This window comes from Typopeltis vanoorti, chromosome 5 (genome assembly GCF_054136105.1).
Source record: "Typopeltis vanoorti isolate ZY-2024b chromosome 5, IOZ_Tvanoo_1.0, whole genome shotgun sequence".
NCBI lineage: Eukaryota > Metazoa > Arthropoda > Arachnida > Uropygi > Thelyphonidae > Typopeltis > Typopeltis vanoorti.
Genome location: NC_143553.1, coordinates 107,438,985 through 107,463,593, shown reverse-complemented (window position 1 = coordinate 107,463,593; position 24,609 = coordinate 107,438,985). Strand labels below are relative to the sequence as shown.

At 35.4% G+C, this 24,609-nt stretch overlaps 1 protein-coding gene across 2 annotated transcripts in view; it reads right to left on the bottom strand.

Moving 5' to 3' along the window:
* Window positions 1-24,609, bottom strand: part of Dis3 (exosome complex exonuclease RRP44-like protein Dis3) — a 310,868-nt gene that overhangs the window by 89,454 nt on the left and 196,805 nt on the right. For both annotated transcript variants that reach the window (XM_090392656.1, XM_090392657.1), the window contains 3 exons: window positions 10,563-10,627; window positions 2,139-2,223; window positions 1,774-1,901 (listed from right to left, as the gene is read on the bottom strand). In XM_090392656.1, coding sequence (XP_090248782.1) covers window positions 1,774-1,901; window positions 2,139-2,223; window positions 10,563-10,627 — 278 coding nt within the window. The remainder of the gene's footprint in view (window positions 1-1,773; window positions 1,902-2,138; window positions 2,224-10,562; window positions 10,628-24,609) is intronic.

The following is a 24,609-nucleotide window of genomic DNA, read 5'->3' as shown; positions in this document are numbered from 1 at the left end:
ATGAAAAAATCCACTAACAGTTAACTTCTGTTTTGATCATGGTGATACTGTATTAGAGCCTCTGTAGCTCAGTCAGTATAGACGAAGCTCTTTGGTTGGAAAGACTTGGGTTCAATTCCTGTCAGCGACGCAAGGAACTTTTATCTGGTCTCTTTCGACTAAAGGTGAGTTAGACGGTCTCATATGGAGGTAGGAGTTTTTTTTTTCACCCAGAAACTCGGGTTTTTCGTCCCCCAGAATAGGAAAACCAGCCCCATGAACACACACACACATGGATTACAGTGATGAATATGTCCAAAGCCCGGATAAAACTGGGGGTCGGGGAAAGCAATGGTGAACTACCCAGTAAAAATCTCACCAGGAATACTTTGTGGGCAATGCCTACAAAGTCATCTATGGTCAGAAACAAATAAAAGGGAAAATCAGATCAGATACTGTATTGAATATTTCTATAGCCATTATGAGCTTCAGTATATGAAGAACATATCGAACAATTGCTTTGTTAATTTTTTAAGACACTCCCAGCCATGAAAGGTTTGAAATCTATAGCATGCTGTTGGATGTGCTATAGGATGCTAGAAGTTGCTTCAGGTTTCCAACAAGGATCTTATGGTGAATAATGAAACTCACCCATCACTTGAAGACATTCACAAATATCCATGTCACACTGAGATCTGCACTCACAGTCCAGAGGGCAGAAAGCAGGCTGTTGTATTCAGCCAAAAACACTGACAAGTGAACACAAGAAAATACCAGGTGCCTGCTGTGTATTCCCTCAGGTCTAGCCCTGCCATCAATAATACAGTTTACTTCAGACCCACTTATCAGAGTAATTCAGCAAGGTTATTCACTGGCTTACCCATTGCCTTCTGTAGTATCATCACTTTAGTGCTGACTAGTTTGATGAACTACTTTATCCTTAAAAGATATCTTTACACTCAGTATAGCAGTAGAAAATACGAGGCAGGGCAAGTTTCAAGCTGTAAATGCTGTCTATAATCTCCTTTAAATAATATTGTTTTTCTGATCTACTTCAACAATGTTTTCTCAATACATGTTTCTCTTGGTAAATTTACAAATCCAGTGTTCATTCCTGAATTTTTAGGAGGTTATCAGCACTAAATATTGATAACCACCATCCAACAGGAAGACAAATATAATTTTATTATTGATATTACGCTCGCTCGCATGGTTAGCCTAGTGGCTATGCCCTTTGCAACCATATTATGCTTGGGGAAGGAGTGTCCTAGGTTTGATTCCTGTCAACAACGTGAGGAGTTTAAGGATCTTCCTCAGCCATAGCCAAGTTAGCTGGTCTTAGGCGTGGACACCAGGTACCCCCCAGTTTATCGGGGGGGGGGGGGGTCCATCCGGCAAGCAGGCAAACCGGCCCTGTAAACACACATGGATACAGTCATGAATATCGCCCTTAGGGGATGCAGCAGAGGAGTGGCAAACCAGCTGCATTAATACGTCAGTAACCCCTCATTAGGAGGGGACTCAACCCATCCTAGACGGATGAGAAGCACAGGACATATTACGCACAATGGTTTGTCATCTATGTTGATATCATCAAGAATTAACAAAAAAAATCTACGAATAGTATTCGGATCCCTTCTATTGATAAGGTTGAGAATAGAAAAATAAATACAAACATCAATATAATAAAACATGTCTCAAAAGTAATTTGTACTTCAAGTATCCTTGTGTTTGTTTATAGAGCTCATGTTGAGCACACAGATTCACATACATAGGCATTCACAACATACTCACCCATTATCTATTCTCCTCTGTTTCAAAATTTTGGACAGCTGACACAGTCCTCTTAAACTTAACGATAGTTCATCATGGTTATCTTTATCATCTATCTTCAGCTGTGCTTCTGCATATGTTAAAGCTGCCTGTAGATAAAACAGATATCTATTTTACTTAACAGATGCAAGTCATTATAATGGAATTAATGCTAGAAAAATCTATATTCAATATCTGAATATTAAAATCTTTAAAAAATGAGACAATCATCACACCAGTATCTTACAAGAACCTCAACAAACAAATACTGGATAAGATAACAGCATCAAAGAAAAATGAAATCCAAATAATTTATATTCAAGTAAATAATAATTGTTTTTACATACCCTTGACTTAATAATGGACTTGAAAAATGTAGTGTTAACAATATCAGCATTTGGAGTCATCTCCCAAATACAAGAAAAAGCAAACCTTAAAAATAAAAAAAATAAATAAAAAGAGAATAATTTTCAAACAGAAAGTATATAAGCATATTCATATAAGTTCTTTCAAAGTATTGGTGAAAAATACTCCAAAAATTAAAGACACCTTCCTTTCATAGCAAAAAGTTAACATTCAGGTCCAGATAAGCTAATTAACAATACTTCATCATCAAATTCCTGATAATGATGTATTTTAGGATTTATTACATGATGATAAATAGGAAGGTGACAAACAAAATATAACCATTATTTGAACTGTAGGGAGAATTTATAAGAAACTAAAGTATTTTACTATATGTCATCATCACTATTGAAATGAACTTTGCTAATAAAATACGAGGGTGGTCTGAAAAGTTCTCGGCCTAACAATGAAATAACGGATTTATAATTTCAAAATTATTTTTATTTTTCAACATAATCTCCCTTAAGACTAATACATTTATTCCAGTGATGCTCCAGTGCCATTATCCCATCTCTATAGTGGTTCTCAGTAAGATCTGCAAAATACCCCTCTACAGCTGCAATCTCTTCTTGATTCAAAGAAAAATGCTGACCAGCGAGAAAGAGTTTTAGTTTTAGGAAGAGACAGAAGTCAGATGGAGCCAAATCTAGGGAATAGGCCAGATGTTCCAACAATTCATTGTGCAGATCCCTTAATTTTCCCACTGCCAAAACACTTTTGTGGGCAGGTGCATTGTCCTGATGAAAGATGATTTTTTTTGTCTAGTCTGGTTAAAAGATTGGAATAATATTCCAGGGTTATTGTTTTAACCTTTTCAAGATAATTAATTAGCAAAATGCCTTTAGCATCCCAAAACACCGATGCCATGACCTTTTCTGCGGATGTAACCGATTTTGTCTTCTTTGGCACCGAACTGACTTCTGTCCACTGTTTTGACTGCTGTTTGGATTTTGATCTGTAATGGTGAATCCAAGTCTCATATAGTAATAAATCAACGCAAAAACTCAGTTTTATTCTTGTTAAAACGCTCCAAGCACTGTTCAGAGATTTTCATGGGAGTGCTGCATTTTTGATCTGCTGTGAGCAAGCGCAGCACCCATCTTGCACAAAGCTTTTTCATTTGCAATTCTTTATGCAAAATATATCCTACACGTTCTTTTGAAATGCCTATATTCTCAGCAATTTCACGCACTTTGACTCGCCCATCATCCAATACCATATTGTGCACTTGATCAATGATTTCTGGTGTTGTTACACTTTTCGGATGTCTTCACGTGGATCATCTTGAAGGCTGGTATGGCCACGTTTAAACTTGGCAGCCCATTTCTTAATTGAAAACAAAGGAGAAGAGTGCCCATGAACTTTTATGAACTTCGAATGAATTTCTTTTGCCGTTAAACCTTCTTTTACAAAGAACTTGATAACTGCATAATACTCAATTTTATCCATTTCAAGGGATATAGACAACAACACTTTTGCTCCAGACAGCTTTATAAAACAAACTACTTGATAGAATGACTTACAATTTCAGATGTACTTACTTATGACAGATGTACCAACTTAGAAAAAAAAACCTTGCCTATAGTATTGCCATCTATGGTCGAGACAGATAACTTTTCAGACCACCCACATAATAAATATAATTACTCACTTTGTGTAGTCAAACTTCTCACTGAACTGTAAGACAAATCAAAAACTTATACAAAAGGAAGTTAACAGATAAAGTGCAAATTATTTCTTTCTAATTGAATCATTGTTTCATGTGACTTTTTTTTTTCTACATTGAAAACTGAAAACTATAGGAAAATTTCAAAATGTTCATGTCTCCTAAAGCCTTGAAATCACTGTCATAATTGTTAATTACTACATGTATCTTTCTACAAATGCTCTAATATCCCAAAATGCACAGCACATTAAGTCAGCCCTACTGCTCTGACCTCAATACTCTCAAAAATAATGGAAAAAGTCATTACTATAGTCAACTGCTTCACTACCTGGAGACCCACCAGGGTCTCCAGGTAGTGAAGCAGTTACTTAATGATTAATCACCTCCATCTTATTTTCAGACCAAATTTGTTATAGTAATTATTCAATTTGGTTACAGTTCTGAATATTATATAGCAGATTTATTTAGGAGTATTACACACTGTAAAGTGCTATGTTCAATATTTATTATTTTTGATATCAGGTTGAATAACATTTTCTTTTATAACATGATGTAAAATGTATAAATTCATTTAAATGCCTTTACATAATTTGTGTATGCACAAATTTTACTGCTAGATTAAATTATTCAGATTGCTAGATTAATATACTTTTTTTCAAACTACCCTGTCAGAATGACACACTATTTATTATTATGTAAAGAAACTAAAGCAGCAGTAACTTTTAGTTTTATCATCAGCAGAAAAGTAATGAGGCTGGTAAAGCCTAACATTGATGGAACTTAATACATTTATAATGCTTTCCACAGTGATAGTGAAAATCATCAAGAAATTATAATCTTGCTTTCATTGTTAAACAAGAGTGAACAAACAAGTGTGCACATGAAGTAATTAATTAAACTAGGCTACTTATTAGATGACTTCATATCCAATGCTCTAATATCCCAAAATGCACAGCACATTAAGTCAGCCTTACTGCTCTGACCTCAATACTTTGAAAAATAATGGAAAAAGTCATTACTATAGCCAACTGCTTCACTACTTGGAGACCCACCAGTTATTTAATGATTAATCATCAATATGGATTCAGTGATTCTTGTTCCATAGTTGATCTTCTTACTAATTTTACACATGGAAAAGTCCAGAGAAACTCATTCTCAAGTTTCAGATTCAAGTACCGTTATTCAGAGCAATCTGTAGAGAGAGAGAGAGAGAGAGAGAGAGAGAGAGAGAGAGAGAGAGAACCAGTAGAGAAAATACCCTCAAACTTGGTGAGTACCCTAACAAGATCACAGGGAAGAGATTACTTAAATTAAGGGGATATTAAATCCCACATAGTTTTAAAACCGAATAAGAAACTCAAAGATTGGAATCAGAGAGTTTCTTTCCGAATATAGTAAACTATAAAGTATTGGCGACACTAGCGTTAGCAAATGCAAGTGATCCTAGTACGTAGTACAATACCGGACGACTCGTTGCAAAGGTGGGGGAAGTTCAGATCGCTATTCTTAGGTATTTTCCATAATGTAAAAACACATTTCCTAGGAAATGTATGCTGTTATTACATTATGGAGGGAGGTCACTACCCAGACCGGTTTCAGCCTTTTTTGAGGCTTCATCAGTGAGTAGCTAGACCTAATACCAAAGTGTATAGCGAAAAGAACTTATATACTCTGCGAACGAGTTATCCAAACAGGTGCAACCATTAAGTTACTTAAATATAAAGAGCTAATAAGCTTCATTTCGGCAATGTAAACATTACTTAAATTAAGGGGATATTAAATCTCAAAGATTGGAATCAGAGAGTTTCTTGCCGAATATAGTAAACTATAAAGTATCGGCGACACTAGCGAATAAGTTCAGATCGCTATTCTTAGCGATCTGAACTTCCCCCACCTTTGCAACGAGTCGTCCGGTATTGTACTACGTACTAGGATCACTTGCATTTGCTAACGCTAGTGTCGCCGATACTTTATAGTTTACTATATTCGACAAGAAACTCTCTGATTCCAATCTTTGAGTTTCTTATTCGGTTTTAAAACTATGTGGGATTTAATATCCCCTTAGTTTAAGTAATTTTCATTGCCGAAATGAAGCTTAGTAGCTCTTTATTTTTAAGTAACAGGAAAGAGATTTTGACAATAAAAAAAAAATTAAAAAAAATGACTGATATGGGAAATACGGCGCTGAGAGCAGGAGAAAATTACATTAATGTGAACCAGATGGTATGTAATTGTAAAATGATTCAGAGTCAATGACAAATGAGGTTAATAAATGATGCTTATAAAATAATGTGATGCAAATAAACATCACATAGAACTGACATGCTGCAAGGAGATAGATCTGGATAATGAATGGAGGTGATATTTAATGGGTCGGCTTTTGTGCACAACCAACAGCTGATACCGCCATACAGCATTGTCTACAAAAGAACACAGCTGATCTGTTGAAAGGTTTCACACATGATGCGTGATTTTGTCTTTCAAATCTGCCAGATGAAGAATTTTATAATGCTTTAGAAGTGACTAAAGCCAAATGTCACAGAGGTGTTAGATCTTGAATGAAGGAATCTTGGAAAGAAATCATCCATTTAGGGTCTAACATATAAAAATTGCAAACATAGAGAAATACCTGCACATCAGTTGTAATTAAAAGTGAAACTTCCTCACTTTATGCAAAAATATGTGTTCTTTATTTAAGCACCTTATATTTAAGCTATTGTGATTAATTTGAGATTTCATTTTGTATATGTCTTAAAAAAGAAGGATAATGTGAATTAAATTTAAGCCTTACTTAAGCTATGTAAAATCTATTGTGAGTCATCATAAAGCTGTTAAGTATTAATTCCTGGAAGGCCTAAAGCTACACGCGTACAGCGTAACACTGGCAGGTATAGCCTATTCGGAAAATCACGTAACCATGTATTCCATGAATCCGAGCATATCAGTGTCGTAGAAATGAAGGATAAGCCAAAGGGTAAAATTAGTAAGGATCGTGTGCAAAAAAGGGCACTCTATAGGAGTATAAAAAGGGGTTGAGCCTGGAACACATGGCTTTTTCTCTTGAACTCCTGTCTTATCGTTTTCCTGTTGGGTGGTTCGGAAGTTGGTGGGCAGTTTTGCGTAGGGGGGGGGGAGTGAAGTCTGTGATGTTGGACAGCGAGCTTTCATAAAGAAATGAAGCTGGATTCTATGCAAAGCTGAAGGTAAAAATTCCACTCCTAGCAGAATCAAGCCGTCGCTGAAAAGCCCCATCGAGTTGTTCCTGGAACGCAAAGATTTCGAGTCCGTTTCCAGCAGAAAGAATGAAGATAGTGTAACTGCTACGTTGGCGTATAGACAGCCAAAATAGATGAGAAATATCCAGATAAACACATGGTGCAGAACGACGCAGGAAAAAAGTCGGTAAGGAGCTATTGCTCTAATTTTGTGTGAATGTTCATTAGAAGAAAGAAGATTGTTTATGATTGTGAAATTTAGAACTTTATTCTAAGGAACTCTGTGAACAGTCTCTAATCAGAAAGTTAACAAGGTTAACTTTCTGATTAGAGAGTAAGAAGAATTGTTTAGAAGAGATCTTTTTGTAATTTTGTATGTGATAGGATTAACTTGATGCGATAAGAAAAGTAGAATTTAGTATCTCATTAAGAAAGAATTAAACCAAGAACCAGTAATTGAAAAAATTAAAAAAAATATAAACATAAATGGATGGAACACATTCAAAGAATGAAAACAGAAAGATTACCAAAACAAGCCTTAAAGTACAAGCCATTAGGAAAAAGAAAACCAGGACATCCTCTTAAACGATTCAACGATGACTTCTAAGGCCGGAACAGGCCATACTAGGCCTAAATCCTTGATACGTATGATGATGATGATGAGTATCTCAGTAACATTTGAATGGTTGTTAGTTTTGTTCTTACGAGTAATACTACTGAAAGGAATATGCTTAACTTAACATTGTTTACTTTATATCCCAATGTGTAATTACTGTGTTTGGCTTGCCTTACAAGTTTTAATTAGTTCGAATGTGTTAATCTCTTAGTTCGAGTTTTATTTACTATTGAGCATAATTAAGTGTATGTGTTTGCAATGTGTATTAGATATTCCAATAAACATGTCATATTTTCCTGAACCTAAGTTGTGCCTGATTATGATTCCAAATTACCACCTTATAAAAATAGAACCTATTTTGGCGGGAAGGATTTAGAGAGTGAATATAAAATATAGATTTAGGTCACGACTGCAATAATCTGAATCTATACATAAGTTTAAATAAGATATTGTGTAAGAAAGTTAAGAATCTACTATTGTCTCCCTGAGTAAGGATCTTTTCTACTATAGGATACTGGCTGGTGCAGCAAAATATAAATTTGCTTGTATCCAAAGAAGAAACAATCCAAGATATAAAAATAAGATTAAAGTAAGAGAAGAAAGAATAAATAACAATAAAATAAATAACGAAAGATAAATATATAACAATAGAGCAGCCGGTAGGATAATAGATGATAGAAGGATAGATTTAAGTAAGAAAGGATAAATATAAAGGTAAAACAACTAATTGAGTATAAAGATATAAAAAAGTAGAAAAACATCGATATATAACAATAGAACAACATTTTAACAGAGGTTACGGTCTGGTGAATACAGTGGCCATTTCATAGAAAATGAGCAAGTGATTACTCAATACTCTGTAAATATTGATGCAATAATTGTTGAACTTCACATCCTGTGTGGGGAAGTGCTCTGTCTTGCATCAGCACTATTGTGTTTAGGCTGCAGTTGTAGGATGATATTGCTCAAGATGTCCAAATAATGCATAGCCATGAATGTGCAAGTCACAGGTTAGGTTCAATGGATTTCTTCCAAGGAAAAACAGCCCAATAAACTTGGCCATAAATGATCTTTAGCAAATGTAATGGAACTAGTCAAAATGCACAGGGATTATCTCTGCAGCCCAAATGCAACAGTTTTGATTGTTTACTGTTCCACAAACATGAAAACGCACTTCATCACTCCATAGGATGTTCCATGGTTAAAAAAACTATCCTGATTAACCAGAATCTATGGTATATTTCAGTCTGATTTTATTTTTTTAAGGACTTCTTCTAACTTCGATTCCATTTTAAAGTAATTTTTCTATCTTTGAAGCTAACTTCATCATATTTCCCACTTTCAATAGTCACAAAATTAGTTATTTTTAAACTGTTTTCCTTTTTTCTCAAACAAATTTTTATATTGAATCTGTAGTTCAATTCTGAAAACTGCTGCACTTTGATTATTTAAAAAATCTTTTTGTGTTTTATTTTGAACGAACACACACACACACACACACACACACACACACACACACACACACACACACACACACACACACTTGTACTAATTAAAATAAGTACCAGTCGACAAACAGACCATTTTAAGTTTGCATTCACTGACTATAGAAACTTTTCTAAGCCTTTCTTCAACCAGTTCCTGAGTCAGTTGATCTCTGGCACATAGGCAGGCAGGCAGGTTTTTTCCTCCTGAAAATTCTAGTTTTTAATCCCATAACTCAAGAAATTAGACTATAAACTCACACTATTTCAGACAATATTATACAGTGTTAGGAACCATGAGGTGGCAGCAGCTGTCTGCAATAGTCTCCTCCCTTAGTATATTGGTAGATGCCGATTAAAGAATGCAAGATCAGTGTGGAGACAAGATGATCACTAGTCTTCAAAAGCTGATTAGGGCCTGAATGATCTTGCCTACTTCCTTTCGAGGATAAAAGGTGTTAGCAATTTTTTTTTTCTTTAAATAGATGACCACTTTCTATTTCAAGTCCTTGAACACCTTTGTATCCAAAACAAGTCTGAAAATATCATTATCAACAATGACATATTCAATAAGATATTTTCTTTTGTCTCGTGTTCTCTCATCTGAATTTATGCACATTTTTATGTGGAATATAGTTTTAGAGACAGAGATAAGTAAGTTACTTATTATTAAAATATTATTATTAGCTCCATGATGCACAAGTCTGGTCAGTGTGTCAGTGTAAAGTGGATATAGTGTTTTGAACAGGATAGGCACGAGGTGGCTATTAGATCTCAAGGAATCTATGGTATATTGCTGTATCGTGTGATTATAAAGAGCATAATGACCTATGGATGTGAGTGTTGAACACTAACAGCCACAGGAAATGAGTAGAAGTTGTGGAAATTGATTATTTCAGATGAAGTATGAGAGATACCTATATGATTTGCCTAAAAAATGCATATATTCGAACAGAGATGAAAGCTGAATAGCTTGATGGAAAGGATAGAGGTACGTGCTTTGAAGTGGTATGGACACATTCAGAGATTGACAGAAGAAAAATGGTATTTGACCATGTAGCTCATGAAGACCAAGGGCTACATGGAAAGGGAGCATTGTGAAAGTGATAGAGAACAGACGCTTATGGGATGAAGACTGCATGAATTGTACAGAGTGGAATTTGAGAACAGACAGCTGTTGACAAGTGGAGAAGCCCGAAAGAAGAAGAAAAATACATTATTATTATTAGCTGGCTTTTTTGTCAATAACACTTCTGCAGGTTTGTAAAAACCAATATTAAAAAAAAATTAATAGTAATAATAATGTTTAGGAAAAATAAAGAAAAATTAAAAGGAAAATCAGTGTGAATTAAAAAATTTGTAATATATAAAGGGGAAAAACTCACCTCTCCTCATTACCTCGTAAGGAGCACAAATTAGAGCTTAGCAGTTCAGGAACCATATCAATCCTCTACAGAAAATATGTTATATAGTAGTAAGGCAAATTATTATTATTTTTTCATGATAATTAGTCCAAAAATCATTTTGCAAAATTCAATTATTCAGAAAATGCACATATCACACTAGGTGGCTTCACATTCAAGTTTAGATGAAGGCTGAGTCCAGATAATTTTTTACTCCAAATAAAATGAAATTAGTAGCAAAACATATTAAGGATACAAGCTCCACAAGAAATTTACTATTACTATTATTATTACTATTATTACAGGCAACTCCAGGGAGTCATTGGACTCATCGAGGGAGGCCCCAAATCATATTCATCACAACTATTTGACATTCATACAGTATCTATCATACCTCGCCTTAAACTCATTCACTGTCACAGCACTTTTTTTACTACACTTTTATTATGAATTCTGGTGGCAAGGCTGATTGATTGGTTATTCATAACTGTATTTTTTAAGGAAATTACAACATAGGCTAACATTAACTAAAATAAATTTACTGAAAGTTATTTGGTCCTTTTCATTAAAATTGAAATAAACTATTTGATTTTTAAGACAATGGATTTAATAAACATTTATACAAATCGTCTACTAGTTTCGCTAGCTGTAACTGTCTAGCTTTGTCAAGACTAGGAAGGTAATGCTAGTATTAAATGCGGAAAAAAAAAAAAAAAAAAAAAAAAAAAAAAAAAAAAAAAATGAAGTAACGGTTTAAAAACAGTCAAATTGGAGTGCATGCGTGACATCACATGCATTAGGCGTGAAGACTTAGCTATTGTTATTAAGTCGCGTTTTATAATTTTTTGCATAATTTAGTTCCGTTAAACTTAATGAATTTAATAGATTTTCCACATGTCTTTTAATATTATTCCCTGTTTTTTTCTATTGAGATTATTTCCTGTTCGTATGACTACTGCAGCTTCTTTAAAGGTTCTACATCTAAAATCCTCTTTGATATATGGCATGGAACTGTTATCCCAATCTACTGAATGGTTTGAAGTTGAGAAATGACGTGCTAACCCTGAGGTGGCTGTTGTATTATGATTGACATCTCCGACATGTAGGTATGTCCACATGTACATGGTATGCTATAAACACCTGCGTATTTGAAGAAAGCAACACTATCCTTAGCGGATCTTAATAACAAGGATCACAATATAATATGATATGTGCACACAGACACTACACTAAGTAACATGGCTGAAACATGTCAACTGAGAGTAAGCCTAAAGTCCTAAATAGTGTCCCCTAGTGGTTAAAATGAGTGGAATTCGCTGTTGGGCTGAAGTAGAGAGGATGAGAACTTCCTAAATTTGGAGAAATTTCATGCAACAAAATTTGTTGAGGTTTGGGTAGTTTCCTAAGGCAGAAGCAGATTCAAGGAAAAGTCTTTTGTATTTATATTTGCTGCAATGTTGTAGAGTGGCCTTCTTCCAGTATATCCTATGGCAGGTGTCCAAAACATGGTCAGCAAGTTCTGAATGGCTTTAGTAGTGGAAATGAATATAATCCCATGTTCAGCAATTTTGATGTTGGCTGTCCTGCTTGTTTGGCCATAGTAGGATAGTTTACAACTGCAAGGGACCTGGTAAACACCTGGCAGGTCTAGGGAGTGTGGCTGGTCTTTGGTGGACCAGATAAGGGATGCTAATTTTTATATGGTCTGTAAGTGGTTGTCAGGTTGTATTTTTTAAGATTTTTTAATTTTTCAGATGCACCTTAGACATAAGGAATGGTAATAACTTTGGTGTAGTATCTGTTCTGGAGAGGGGTGGGGGGGTTGGCACAGTTTTATATATATTTCTGGATATGGTGGGAATAGCAGCCATTGGCAAAGAAGGTTTTGTGAATGTGGTCAAGTTCAGTGGGGAGGGCACTATTATCTGAACTAATTCATTTAGTTCAGATAACAGTTTTAATAATCCTATACTGTTGGAAAAGGAGGAAAGGTGTGAATGTTTGTGAATGTACCTACCAGCATATGTGTGTGTGTATGGGTTTTCTGTAAAAAGAGAATGTCAGGGATCCATCAGGCTGGCATGTAATTAGGAATGGAAGACTGTTATTATTTTCTTTTTCTAAGGTGAATTGAATCCTGGGATGTTGATTGTTTAGATATGTTAAAAAATGATGAGAGCATCCAGGCCATGTGGTAAAATGGAAAATACATCACCAAAGTGCAGCCAAACAGTGGGTCTATGTGGGACGGAGTTTAAAGCTTTCTTTTCAATAGTTTCCACGAGGTAATTAACTTGGGGAGAAAGAGAGCTCATGGCTGTCCCTCTAGAATTTTCCTCACCAAATGAAACAGCCAAGATTCATGGAGAACTTAAACAAGGCTGAAATATTGGAAGAAAATTAAGCTTGAATAAGGTCTAAATTGTCTAAAGTGGGAGAATGGTAAACAGAGGAGACATCAAACTTTAGAACTTTAGGCTTACTATCAGTTGATACGTTTCAGCCTCATTACTTAGTGTAGTGTCTGCATGCACATATCATATTATATTGTGTTTTCTGATGATTGCAATTTCACTTTGCTGAAATATCGAAAAGTATTATAAAGATTAAAATTTATTTTAATCTATGTTGTAATTTCTTTAAAAATATTTATTTTATTAAGAATGCCTGAATAATTGGTTTTTGACTTCACAAGATGGATAATGTAATCTTTAGAAAAAGTAATTTACAGATGTTATATACTGAATATACACTGTGTGGAAAGAAGTTAATAGATACAACAGTGTGAGGAACCTACACCCAATTTAAGATGTAGGACCTCCATTTGCTTCAATGACTGTTGACTAGCAATCCAACAGGGTATACTTTCCACAAGCATGTGATAGTGATTGATGGGAATTTTGGACATTCATTCTGTAGGTATGTAATGAGAGTCCCAGGCTGTTGTAGGATGGGCATTCCTTGACCTCACCTGACATTCCAGTTCACACCACAGATGTTCAATGGAGTTGAGAAATTCATGTCTGCAAACCACACAGTTATAGCAGCAGTCTTATGACACAGTGCATTGTCTTGCTGAAAGAGACAATGGTCAGTTCCATAGTCAGTTCCTCAGTGGACACCCTTCACACTTCCATCTTAGTATGGCCCAATTTGTCAACAATTTGCTGAACAAATAGCCTTGCAATATGGCAGCCTATCACAATGCCTCTTTCAAACTCTATCAGCTCCCTTCTCACATCCATTTCATTCAGATATAGTTGCACTGACTTGGGAGCATCATATTCCTCCAATTTATATCAGCTACAAACATGATGCACCTTGCTCATGGGGGGGGGGGGGGTCAGTTGACTTCTTTCCAAGCAGTACATTACAGCCTAATCTGCTTTCATATCTTCTACCTTACTGACTGATCATAGCAACTTTTCCATTTGTATCATGATCATGGAATTAATTTCATTTCAGCATATATTAAACCTTCTTCTACAGCTTTACATTAGTGGGTCTCTCAGTAGCTCTGATAGGTAAATAAGAAATAAGACAGTCGATAAGCATTCTTATGTTGGATCCTGTACTTAAGAGACAATGTAGATGGGGATCCCAGATTTGGCAATGAATTTCATCTACCATCTAAAGCTTCTTTGCTCACACAAGACCAAAATATGGATATAAATCAAGAATATAATTTCTTTTCGAGTATAACACACACACACACACACACACACACACACACACACACACACACACACACACACACACACACACATCGCTATCTTCAATCAAAACTAATCTGTTCTCCCAATTTTTTAGTCTTGCTCTCTGAGGTAGCATTTTTGGATGCATATGCTATCTCAGGACAGAGTCTAACAAAAATCATCTTTTCCGATCTTCTTGGGCTAAAAACATTTTTAAGCACCTTCTATTAAATTCATTCTCTACTTTCCTCGTCCTAATGATATCAGTCATTCTAAACTTATTGATTTTGTTTAAATCTTTGGATAATTTAAGATTTAAAGAAAATCAGTCCAACAAATTATCCAGTCCAACCTTTTATTGATCATTTCCTAACAATAAACTCATGTTCCTAGGAGATTTTCATTCTACAAAACCGATTTCCTCTTTCAACTACAGTTGACTCACAACACTAGATCAAACATTGCCACAACAAACTTGCTATAGTGAATTTCAGTTAAATGTTATGCTTTTATATTCACTATAGCAAGCTATCAATTCACACACATGACACACTAATTAACTTTTTAATAATATGTAAATATTTCGTCTTAAGTATCATAAGACATCATCAGTACAGTTATAAACAACAACATTGTTGTTTATAAATGTACTGATGATGTCTTATGATACTTAAGATGAAAGATTTACATATTATTAAAAAGTTAATTATTATTATTACTTGACCCTTCCAGGGAGTCCCAGATTAATCGAGGGAGGGCACTTACTCTACAACTCTCTGTCTCCACCACTCAATCCACCAACCACATTGAACTGCATCATCTACACCAGTGCTTCCCAAACTAACGGATGTAAAGGCCCCTTTGAAAAAATTTTTTTTTCAAAAAAATTAAAATATTTCACTGCCCCCATTGAAAAACAATCATAATACAGACATATATTATTATAATATTTATTGTATTTATATTCAATACAAAACATATGCAGCAAATATTACATTTTTAGCATCATATTTGACATTATCTTATATTTTTGTATAGATAGATATTATCTATCTTATTAGTCTTTATTAGTATTTAAAACATTTTAAATTTGTTTTCATTATTTCACAGCCCTCTCAATAAAACTAACAGCTCCAAGGGGGCCACGGCCCACAGTTTGGGAAGCACTGATCTACACCGATGGTATCTACTGTCCACCACCACCACTAGTAGTGAACATATGTGTAAATTTATAGTTATGAATACTCCACAAGTTTCACTATAAAAGAAAAACTATAGCAAGCTAGTCATCATAACATACCATTGCTGTGATCCTTACAAGTTTGCTCTAGTGAGACTTAACTGTACATTGATCTAGCAGGTAGAGATGACATACAAATAAAAATAAAAAAAATTTTAGCCTATTTTTTTCTACCCACTACCGGGTGAAGGCCTCTCCCATTGTGGGAGGTTTTGGGTCTACTGCTCCCATGGCAACCCAGTCCATATTGGGAGAGGACATAACAAACATCCGTGCCTACGTGGGATTCGAACCCACAGCCTGTTGACTGGGAAGCGGATATGCTAACCACCCGGTCAGCCAGGCCGGCTAAATTTGAGAGATGACATAATTGCACACAAATTGCTTATTTGGCCATCAGATATCCTAACCATTGATCTTTAAGCATTCTTGATTTCTTCATCACCAGTGACTGTTCTAAGAATACTGCAGATGCTATTTGTTCTGTAGACAATTCAGATCAAAATGTTGTGATTTCCTTAGCCACACACATAGAGTGTGGCTAAGCTGAGTAACTGAGTAAAATAACTTTCATAACATCTATTCTTTTCACTTCAAAGATTATATTATTGTGATCAGTTTTATGATTCAAGAATCTGTAATGAATTCATTACTAAAACAATTCTTACAGGTATAGAAACTTTTATTCTCTATTTCATTTTAAATTGTTATCCCTCATCTAAACTTTGGTTTTTAAAGGATGTGGCAATTCTGTTCAAGATAAGAATCAAGCATAACGTAATGACTATCATTGAAATCTCTAGCCTTAGTTAAATTTCACACTCATAGCAAAAATTATGATTTCTGGTTCTCTTCCAGAACTATGTCTGGCTTGGTTTGTACCACTTTTGTGTTCAGATGATCCTGCTACATGATTTGCAGAGAATGCCAATCTTCTGACTTTTCTCTCAACTATTCCACATCTAGCACATTGTCTCCTTTATTTTTTATTAGAAAGGGATCAGAAAAATCTTAATTGAATTGGGTTGACCAAGTTTACACTTTTTTTTTTTTGTTTTATTGACAAATAGGGAACAACTTTCATGATCATCAACACAATGGAAGGCAACACACACACACAATAGATATAGCAAACTGCATCTTTATTTAACTGTAACTATATATTTCGCCACTAGGTGGCAAAGAGAAAAATGTGTTTGTTGAGATTGTTGTGTGGTATTAGTGATAGTTTTTTAAATACTGTTGCATGATAGTTATGATTGTCAGAAGGTGTTCAGTGTAGTTATAATTCTGTATTTATTAGGATTTTCGAAAATGGTGAGATGCTGTGAATGTAGTATGCATGCTTGAGGAGAGATTGAAGAGATTTATGTGTAGAGGAAAAATAAGAAAGATGAGAGAGAGTTTGGGTGTGTAAGAGGTGCAGCATACTTATGAGATATCAATGGTAAGCGGTAGTGGTAAAAAGATGGATGTAACTACGGGAGTAAGCAGAGTTGACAGTATGGCTAAGTGCTTGAACAGTAATAACAGTATGACAGCAGATGTGCAAGGCAGTGAAAATGCGATTTGCATAAATGACACTGAAAAACTAATTCAAGATATGAAAGCAGAGTTGGCATAGATGAAAGAAGAGATTAAATGTATGAGGAATGAACTGATGAGAATCACGGCTTTGCATGGGAATGTGAGGAAGAATGAGACGAAAGATTTGAGAGTGGCAATGAATGGAGATTTGATGATAAGAAGTGTGGTGAATGAAAAGTACATAAGGTCTGTTTTCTGAGAGGTAGAATGAGCAGGGTGCTTGAAGCATTAGATAAGAGGAGTAGGCAAAAGAGTTGGTAGTGGTAGTTAGCATGAATGATCTGACTGGTAACAAGAAGAATGTAAGGAGGGATGTACTGAGACTGTTAAGGAGAGTGAAAGATAACAGTGTGGTAGGTAAGGTAGACAGCATGTTGCCCAGATAGGATAATGAGTTTAGAAGGCAAGCAAAGATTTTGAACTATACTTTTGAACTATACTCTGCTAGTATAGTTCAAAGATTTTGAACTATACTAGCAGAGTTGTGAGAGGAGAAAGGAGTTCATTTTGTGGGATGAATTTGAGGGGTAGATAAAGCTGTATAAAAGAGATGGGCTATATATGAACAGATTTGGTGTGGTCAGTTGGAGAAACTGTTGCTGAAAAAAGAGAATCACTGAAGTGAATGTAAGAGCTGAGGAAGCAAGAGGTGTTGTGGAAGAGCAGAAAAGTAAGGTAGGCAAGTTTGTAAATGGAGAGGTGGGTGGTACGAGTAGAGAGAATAAGAGAGAAGGACAGGAGGACAACTGCATGAAAAGTGTAGATAATGGTTTCAGGAGTAGATGTGTGAGTGGACAAGAAAGTATTAAGCCAGTCAAGGATGTGAGGATGATATTTAGGTCTAGGGAGGGATGTAATGTCAGTGATGATAAGCAGGAATGGATAGGGGAAAGTGCAGAGGAGTCATGTCCAAGAAGTGGGGTTAGTCGAGCTTATTTTATATAAAGAGAAATTGAGCTAGCAAGTATGTTTACAAATGCTAGAAGTATTCGAAACAAGGGGAATGAAACTGTAGCGATGATAGAGTTCATTCCTCGGAAACTTGTTGGTATAAGTAAGACAGGGTTAAACGAGGATGATATTCTGAGGAAGAGAGATGGAAGGATATGCAGTCTTTCGCGAAGACAGACAAAGCAAAAAAGGGAGGAGGAGTGTTATTGATGATGACTGAGGAGTTGCCCATCTTGGATGGAGATGCAAGGAGCAAATACTGATAGTGGTTTTGAAGCAGTATGATGTGAAGTGGAGGTGGACAGGATGAAATATTTAGTAGGGTGTTGCTATAGACCTGGTAATGTGGAAGGCAGTGAGAAGGAAATGTTTAGACAAATCGGTCTGGCTAATAAGAAAAGGGTGATCATTATACGAAATTTCAATTATGGTAATACAAACTGGAATGAAGAGACAGCATCAGGAACCAAAGAGAATGAAATTTTAAGCATTATGTAACAGAGGCCACACATGGATTGAGGGTCTTGGATTTGATCATCTCATCAGAAGATATTTGTAAATGAAGTGTCACATCATCCTAGAGTTGATGAAAGTGACCATGAAGTGATCACTTGGGTGGTGGCCAGTCATATCAGAACTTTTGTGAGAAAGAGTTATGTGTGTGATTATGGCAAACTCAGGAGGCAGCTTACAGCGATATCATGGAATGAGGAATTGAACAGGAAGGAAATCAATGCTGTTTGGTCTCTACTCAGGAATTATCTGGCAGAGGAAATGATTGAGTGTATTCCAAAGGTCAGGAGATTAAATAAAGTAGGTGTAAAATGGATGACTAAAGAGGTGAAGTATGCAATCTGGAAGAAAAGGCAATGTGAAGGCAGCACAAGATGAATGCAGATAATCAGTTACATGCGGAGTACAAAGAGCAAGCAAGGAAGGTGACTCACTTCGTAAGGGTAGTAAAAGTGCAGTATGAACAGCAGTTAGCAAATAATGCTGAAAGAAATCCTAGGGAGTTTGTTCAATATGTGGCTAGTAGAAGGAAGAATGATTATGGGAGGATGATGTTGGTCAGTGATAATGGGAGAATAATAAATACTGAGTAGGATATAGTAGAGGTGTTATGTTAAATGAGCAGCTGATTAAAGTATTCCATACTTGTAACATGATGCAGAACTTGAGAGCCATGGGGAATGGAGGAGGAACCACTGATGGTGAGTGAGCAGGAGGCACATGAGAAATTGAGTAAACTTGATGTCAACAAGACCCAGGACTTGATGGTATATCACTGCATGTCTTGAGGGAATGTTCCAGGACGTTAACAACAGTTTACCATACATTTCTAACATGAGTCTTAGATTAGTTCAGGTTCCAAAGGAGTGGAAAGATGACAAAATTGTTTCACTGAATAAAGGGGGTGATATGACTAAGACTTCGAATTACATGCCAATCTGCATGTCTAGAGTTGCGGTCAAGCTATTGGAGAAGCTAGTGAAGACAAAGATTCAGAATTGGATGAACACTAGCAGTAAAATTGTCTTTAATGGACAGCATGAGTCTGCTAAAGGTTGATCATGTTTTAGCAACTTGCTTGCATATTATAACAAGGTGACGAATATATTGGACAAGGATGCATATACAGTGGTATATTTAGATTTTACAAAGGCTTTCGATAGATTACCACATGACACAGTAGGTAGTTAAATAGGTGATGGGATTAGATACATTAGCGCGTTGGATTGGAAATCAGCTGTCTGATAGGTACCAACAGGTTGTGTATGGGAGAGTGATATCCCAGAAGAGGAAAGTCACTAGTGGCATGCTCTAGGGATCTGTTTTGGAGCCATTGTTGTTTAATTTGTATGTAAATGACATTAGAAAGGGTATACAGTTGTTTGCAAGTGATGCAAAGTTGGGGAGAGAGTTATGAGAAGTAGAGCAGATGTTATAGATTTGCAAGGTGACCTAAATAGACTGTTAGTTATTTTTGATTTTCATGGTGTAAAGATGTCACAGGTCATACCACCAGGACAATCACAAACATCCATGCCCCTGGAGGGATTCAAACCCACAGCATCTTGACTGGAAAGTGGATTTGCTAACCACTTGGCAAATCAGGAGAGCCTAAATAGACTGTCTGAATGAGCAAGTGTACGTGGAGATGTCAGTTTAATGTAAGGTTCTAAAATTTGGGAAGTAAAGATAGGATGCAGAGTACAGGATTGGTGGGGGATATTTTGGAGGGGATGAAGGATATTGGGATTATAGTGGATAGAGACTTGAAATTTTGTGGATATTTTGCTAAAACTGTCAGGACACAGTGGATTATGGAAATGATGTGGAGAACACTGACATGTAGAAGTAATAAGTTTTAAAAGAGGTATACCGTGAGTAGACATATCGATACAAAATTAATAACGGAAAAAAAAAACTCGCGTACAAAGATTATTTAATAGTATAATTTTCACCTGTGTGTCACAGGCATCTTCAGTACATTAAGCTCGAATTAAACAATAACTGACAATTCCAAAAAGCGCCACCTAAGTAGCTGGTGTAAGATAACTAAAACGGTCAATAACTTTCCTTAAAAAAAAAAAAAATAAAATAAATAAAATAAAATAAAAATAAAAATATAAAATAAAAAAATTTTTAAAAAATCAATACAATAAAAAGTTAGGAAAGATGAGCTGATTTTTAAAGTACTATCTCCCATAAAGGGGATAGACGTAAGCTGTCGGATCTGTTTAAATTAGGAGAATGAAGTAGAGTTTCACATGTTTCTTTATAAAGGCGTTCCATGAGAAACTGACTTTTGTGAAGAACTTTTGTCTTTCTCCAATGAACTCTGTGTCTGGTGAAGATGGCATGTTCTGCAAGTCCAGACTTTTCAGGTTTAAAGTATTCAATATAAGATTGGTGTTCTTCTAGCCGAATAGAGGCAGATCTTCCCGTTTGTCCGAAATAAGATAATCTACAAGAGCACGGAATCTGGTAGACACCTGGATGATTAAGATGTGGAAGCTTGTCCTTAGGAGAAGTGAGAAAGGTGGAGATTTTTCTAAACGGTCGAAAGGCAACAAAAATATTCAGTGGTTTTAAAACTTTTGCTATATGTTCACTGATGCCTTGTACATAAGGGATAGTAATGCGCGTTATTTCTTCTGTGTTTGAAGAGGAAGACATATTAAAACTACTCAAAGTTCTTTTAATGAAGCAATTCTTATAACCATTAGATAGAAAGGAAGAAGTTATATATTATAGTTCTTTCTGTAAAAGATCGTCTGAAGAACAAAAGGAGTGGGCCCGATGAACCAGTGTTTTAATAGTTCCTGCCTTTTGACTGGGGTGGTGATGAGATTCCGCATGGATATAATGGCCTGTATGAGTCTTCTTTCTATAAACTGAGAAATGTAGGTTACCATCTGGTTGGCGAAGAATTAGAAGATCTAAAAAGGCTAACTGTTTATTTGATTCTACTTCTAGGGTAAACTTGATCCTAGGATGAAATGCGTTTAACTTAGTGAGAAATTGTTGAAGTTCATCAGAAGAGCCATTCCATACAGCAAAAATGTCATTGACATATCTGTACCAATGAGTAGGTCTGGGAGAAATGTTGTCAAAGATACGTTGTTCAAAATGTTCCATAAAGAAATTGGAGATAGTGGGAGAAAGAGGATTACCCATTGCCGTTCCTTTAATTTGTTGATACAACTTATTTTTAAAGGAAAAATAACCAGAATTTATTACAAAATCAAATACGTTTACAATGTCTGAAGGAAATTCCTGTTGTAGTAATTCAATACTTTCCGAAAGAGGCACATTTGTAAATAAAGAAACATCTAAACTGATCATGATATCAGAAACGTCCAAATGAAGATCTGCAATTTTATTTTTGAAATCCAAAGTATTTTTTATATAAGTATCAGTTCTTCTAGTTGAAGAGGAGAGTAAATTTGATAAAAATTTTGAGATTTTGTAAGTGGGGCAACCTATACAATCTACGACTGGTCTTAACGGAATGCCTGGTTTATGAACTTTTGGAAGACCATACAATCTAGGTGGACGACTGAAGAAGGTTTTAAGTTTTTTCTTTTGATCTTCATTCCATGTAGATACATTATCTATAAGAGAATTAAGTGTCTTCAATTGACTCCGGGTTGGATCCGATGTAAGAGGCCTATAAGCTGAATAGTCACGAAGTAAAAGAGACATTTTTCTCTCATATTCCTTCCTATCTTGAATCACTACAGCCTTCCCCTTATCAGCTTTCGTAATAATTAAATTCTTGTTATTCTTCAGTGATTTCAATGCTTTAAACTCAGAGTAAGAAAGATTAGGACGAGGAGGCTTGGCATGAAAAAGAATTTGTGTGCATTCAAAACGTAATCTGTTGGCTGTTTTTTGGGATAAGGATCGAATACCCCTGTCTATGTTATGAAAAAAATCCATAATTGGCACCTTATTTGGCGTAACAGCGAAATCATGTCCTTTTGATAAAACAAAACATTCACAGTCTGTTAGTGGACGTCCGGAAACATTTATAACTACTTTATCTATATCAATAGTATTATTACTGGATCTAGGTATGCTGACCAATGATTCAAATTTGCGTTTTAGTTTGTCACGAGAATCATTAAAGACCTTTAAGTAAGAACTCGAAGATATGCGCATTACAGTAGTAAAAGTTTCAACCGTTAAAACAGATTCCAGAGCATTTTTTATATCCATAATTTCTCTATTTAAGAGGGCAAGATATTTTTTAGCTTCGTGTAGCTGATTATTTAAAAGAGACTTACTAGCTTTGAAGTAGATCCGATGAGCTTTTGGGGACCTAAAAACTTCTTTTATTTTACAACAGGTTGGAATAACCTGGGCCATCTTACATCGTTTAAGGAATATTAATCTGTTAATGCATTTGGCTTTCTTTACCGATACTTTACCGTAACTAACAGATTGTTTGGAAATAGACTCTCCGTGAAGTCTAGCAATAAGTTTTAAAAGAGGTATACCGTGAGTAGACATATCGATACAAAATTAATAACGGAAAAAAAAACTCACGTACAAAGATTATTTAATAGTATAATTTTCGCCTGTGTGTCACAGGCATCTTCAGTACATTAAGCTCAAATTAAACAATAATTGACAATTCCAAAAAGCGCCACCTAAGTAGCTGGTGTAAGATAACTAAAAAGGTCAATAACTTTCCTTAAAAAAAAAAAAAATAAAATAAAATAAAATAAAAATAAAAAAAATAAATCAATACAATAAAAAGTTAGGAAAGATGAGCTGATTTGTAAATTACTATCTCCCATAAAGGGGATAGACGTAAGCTGTCGGATCTGTTTAAATTAGGAGAATGAAGTTGAAGTAGAGTTTCACATGTTTCTTTATAAAGGCGTTCCATGAGAAACTGACTTTTGTGAAGAACTTTTGTCTTTCTCCAATGAACTCTGTGTCTGGTGAAGATGGCATGTTCTGCTAGTCCAGACTTTTCAGGCTTAAAGTATTCAATATAAGATTAGTGTTCTTCTAGCCGAATAGAGGCAGATCTTCCCGTTTGTCCGAAATAAGATAATCCACAAGAGCACATAATCTGGTAGACACCTGGATGATTAAGATGTGGAAGCTTGTCCTTAGGAGAAGTGAGAAAGGTGGAGATTTTTCTAAACGGTCAAAAGGCAGCAAAAATATTCAGTGGTTTTAAAACTTTTGCTATATGTTCACTGATGCCTTGTACATAAGGGATAGTAATACGTGTTATTTCTTCTGTGTTTGAAGAGGAAGACATATTAAAATTACTCAAAGTTTCTTTTAATGAAACAATTCTTATAAACATTCGATAGAAAGGAAGTTATATATTGTAGTTCTTTCTGTAAAAGATCGTCTGAAGAACAAAAGGAGTGGGCCCGATGAACCAGTGTTTTAATAGTTCCTGCCTTTTGACTGGGATGGTGATGAGATTCTGCATGGATATAATGGCCTGTATGAGTCTTCTTTCTATAAACTGAGAAATATAGGTTACCATCTGGTTGGCGAAGAATTAGAAGATCTAAAAAGGCTAACTGTTTATTTGATTCTACTTCTAGGGTAAACTTGATCCTAGGATGAAATGCGTTTAACTTAGTGAGAAACTGTTGAAGTTCATCAGAAGAGGCATTCCAGAAGAGCATACAGCAAAAATGTCATCGACATATCTGTACCAATGAGTAGGTCTGGGAGAAATGTTGTCAAAGATACGTTGTTCAAAATGTTCCATAAAGAAATTGGAGATAGCAGGAGAAAGAGGATTACCCATTGCCGTTCCTTAATCAACCCGGTGTCTACCAGATTCCGTGCTCTTGTGGATTATCTTATTTCGGACAAACGGGAAGATCTGCCTCTATTCGGCTAGAAGAACACCAATCATGTATTGAATACTTCATCATCATCATCATCAAATTCTTGCCATGTACCCTGGGTGTACAGGATATGACAGTACTACATGAAAAAATTACATCATTACTAACTTCCTATCTACAATTTTCCTCCAAATCAGTCTGTTACTTGTCAAGACTCC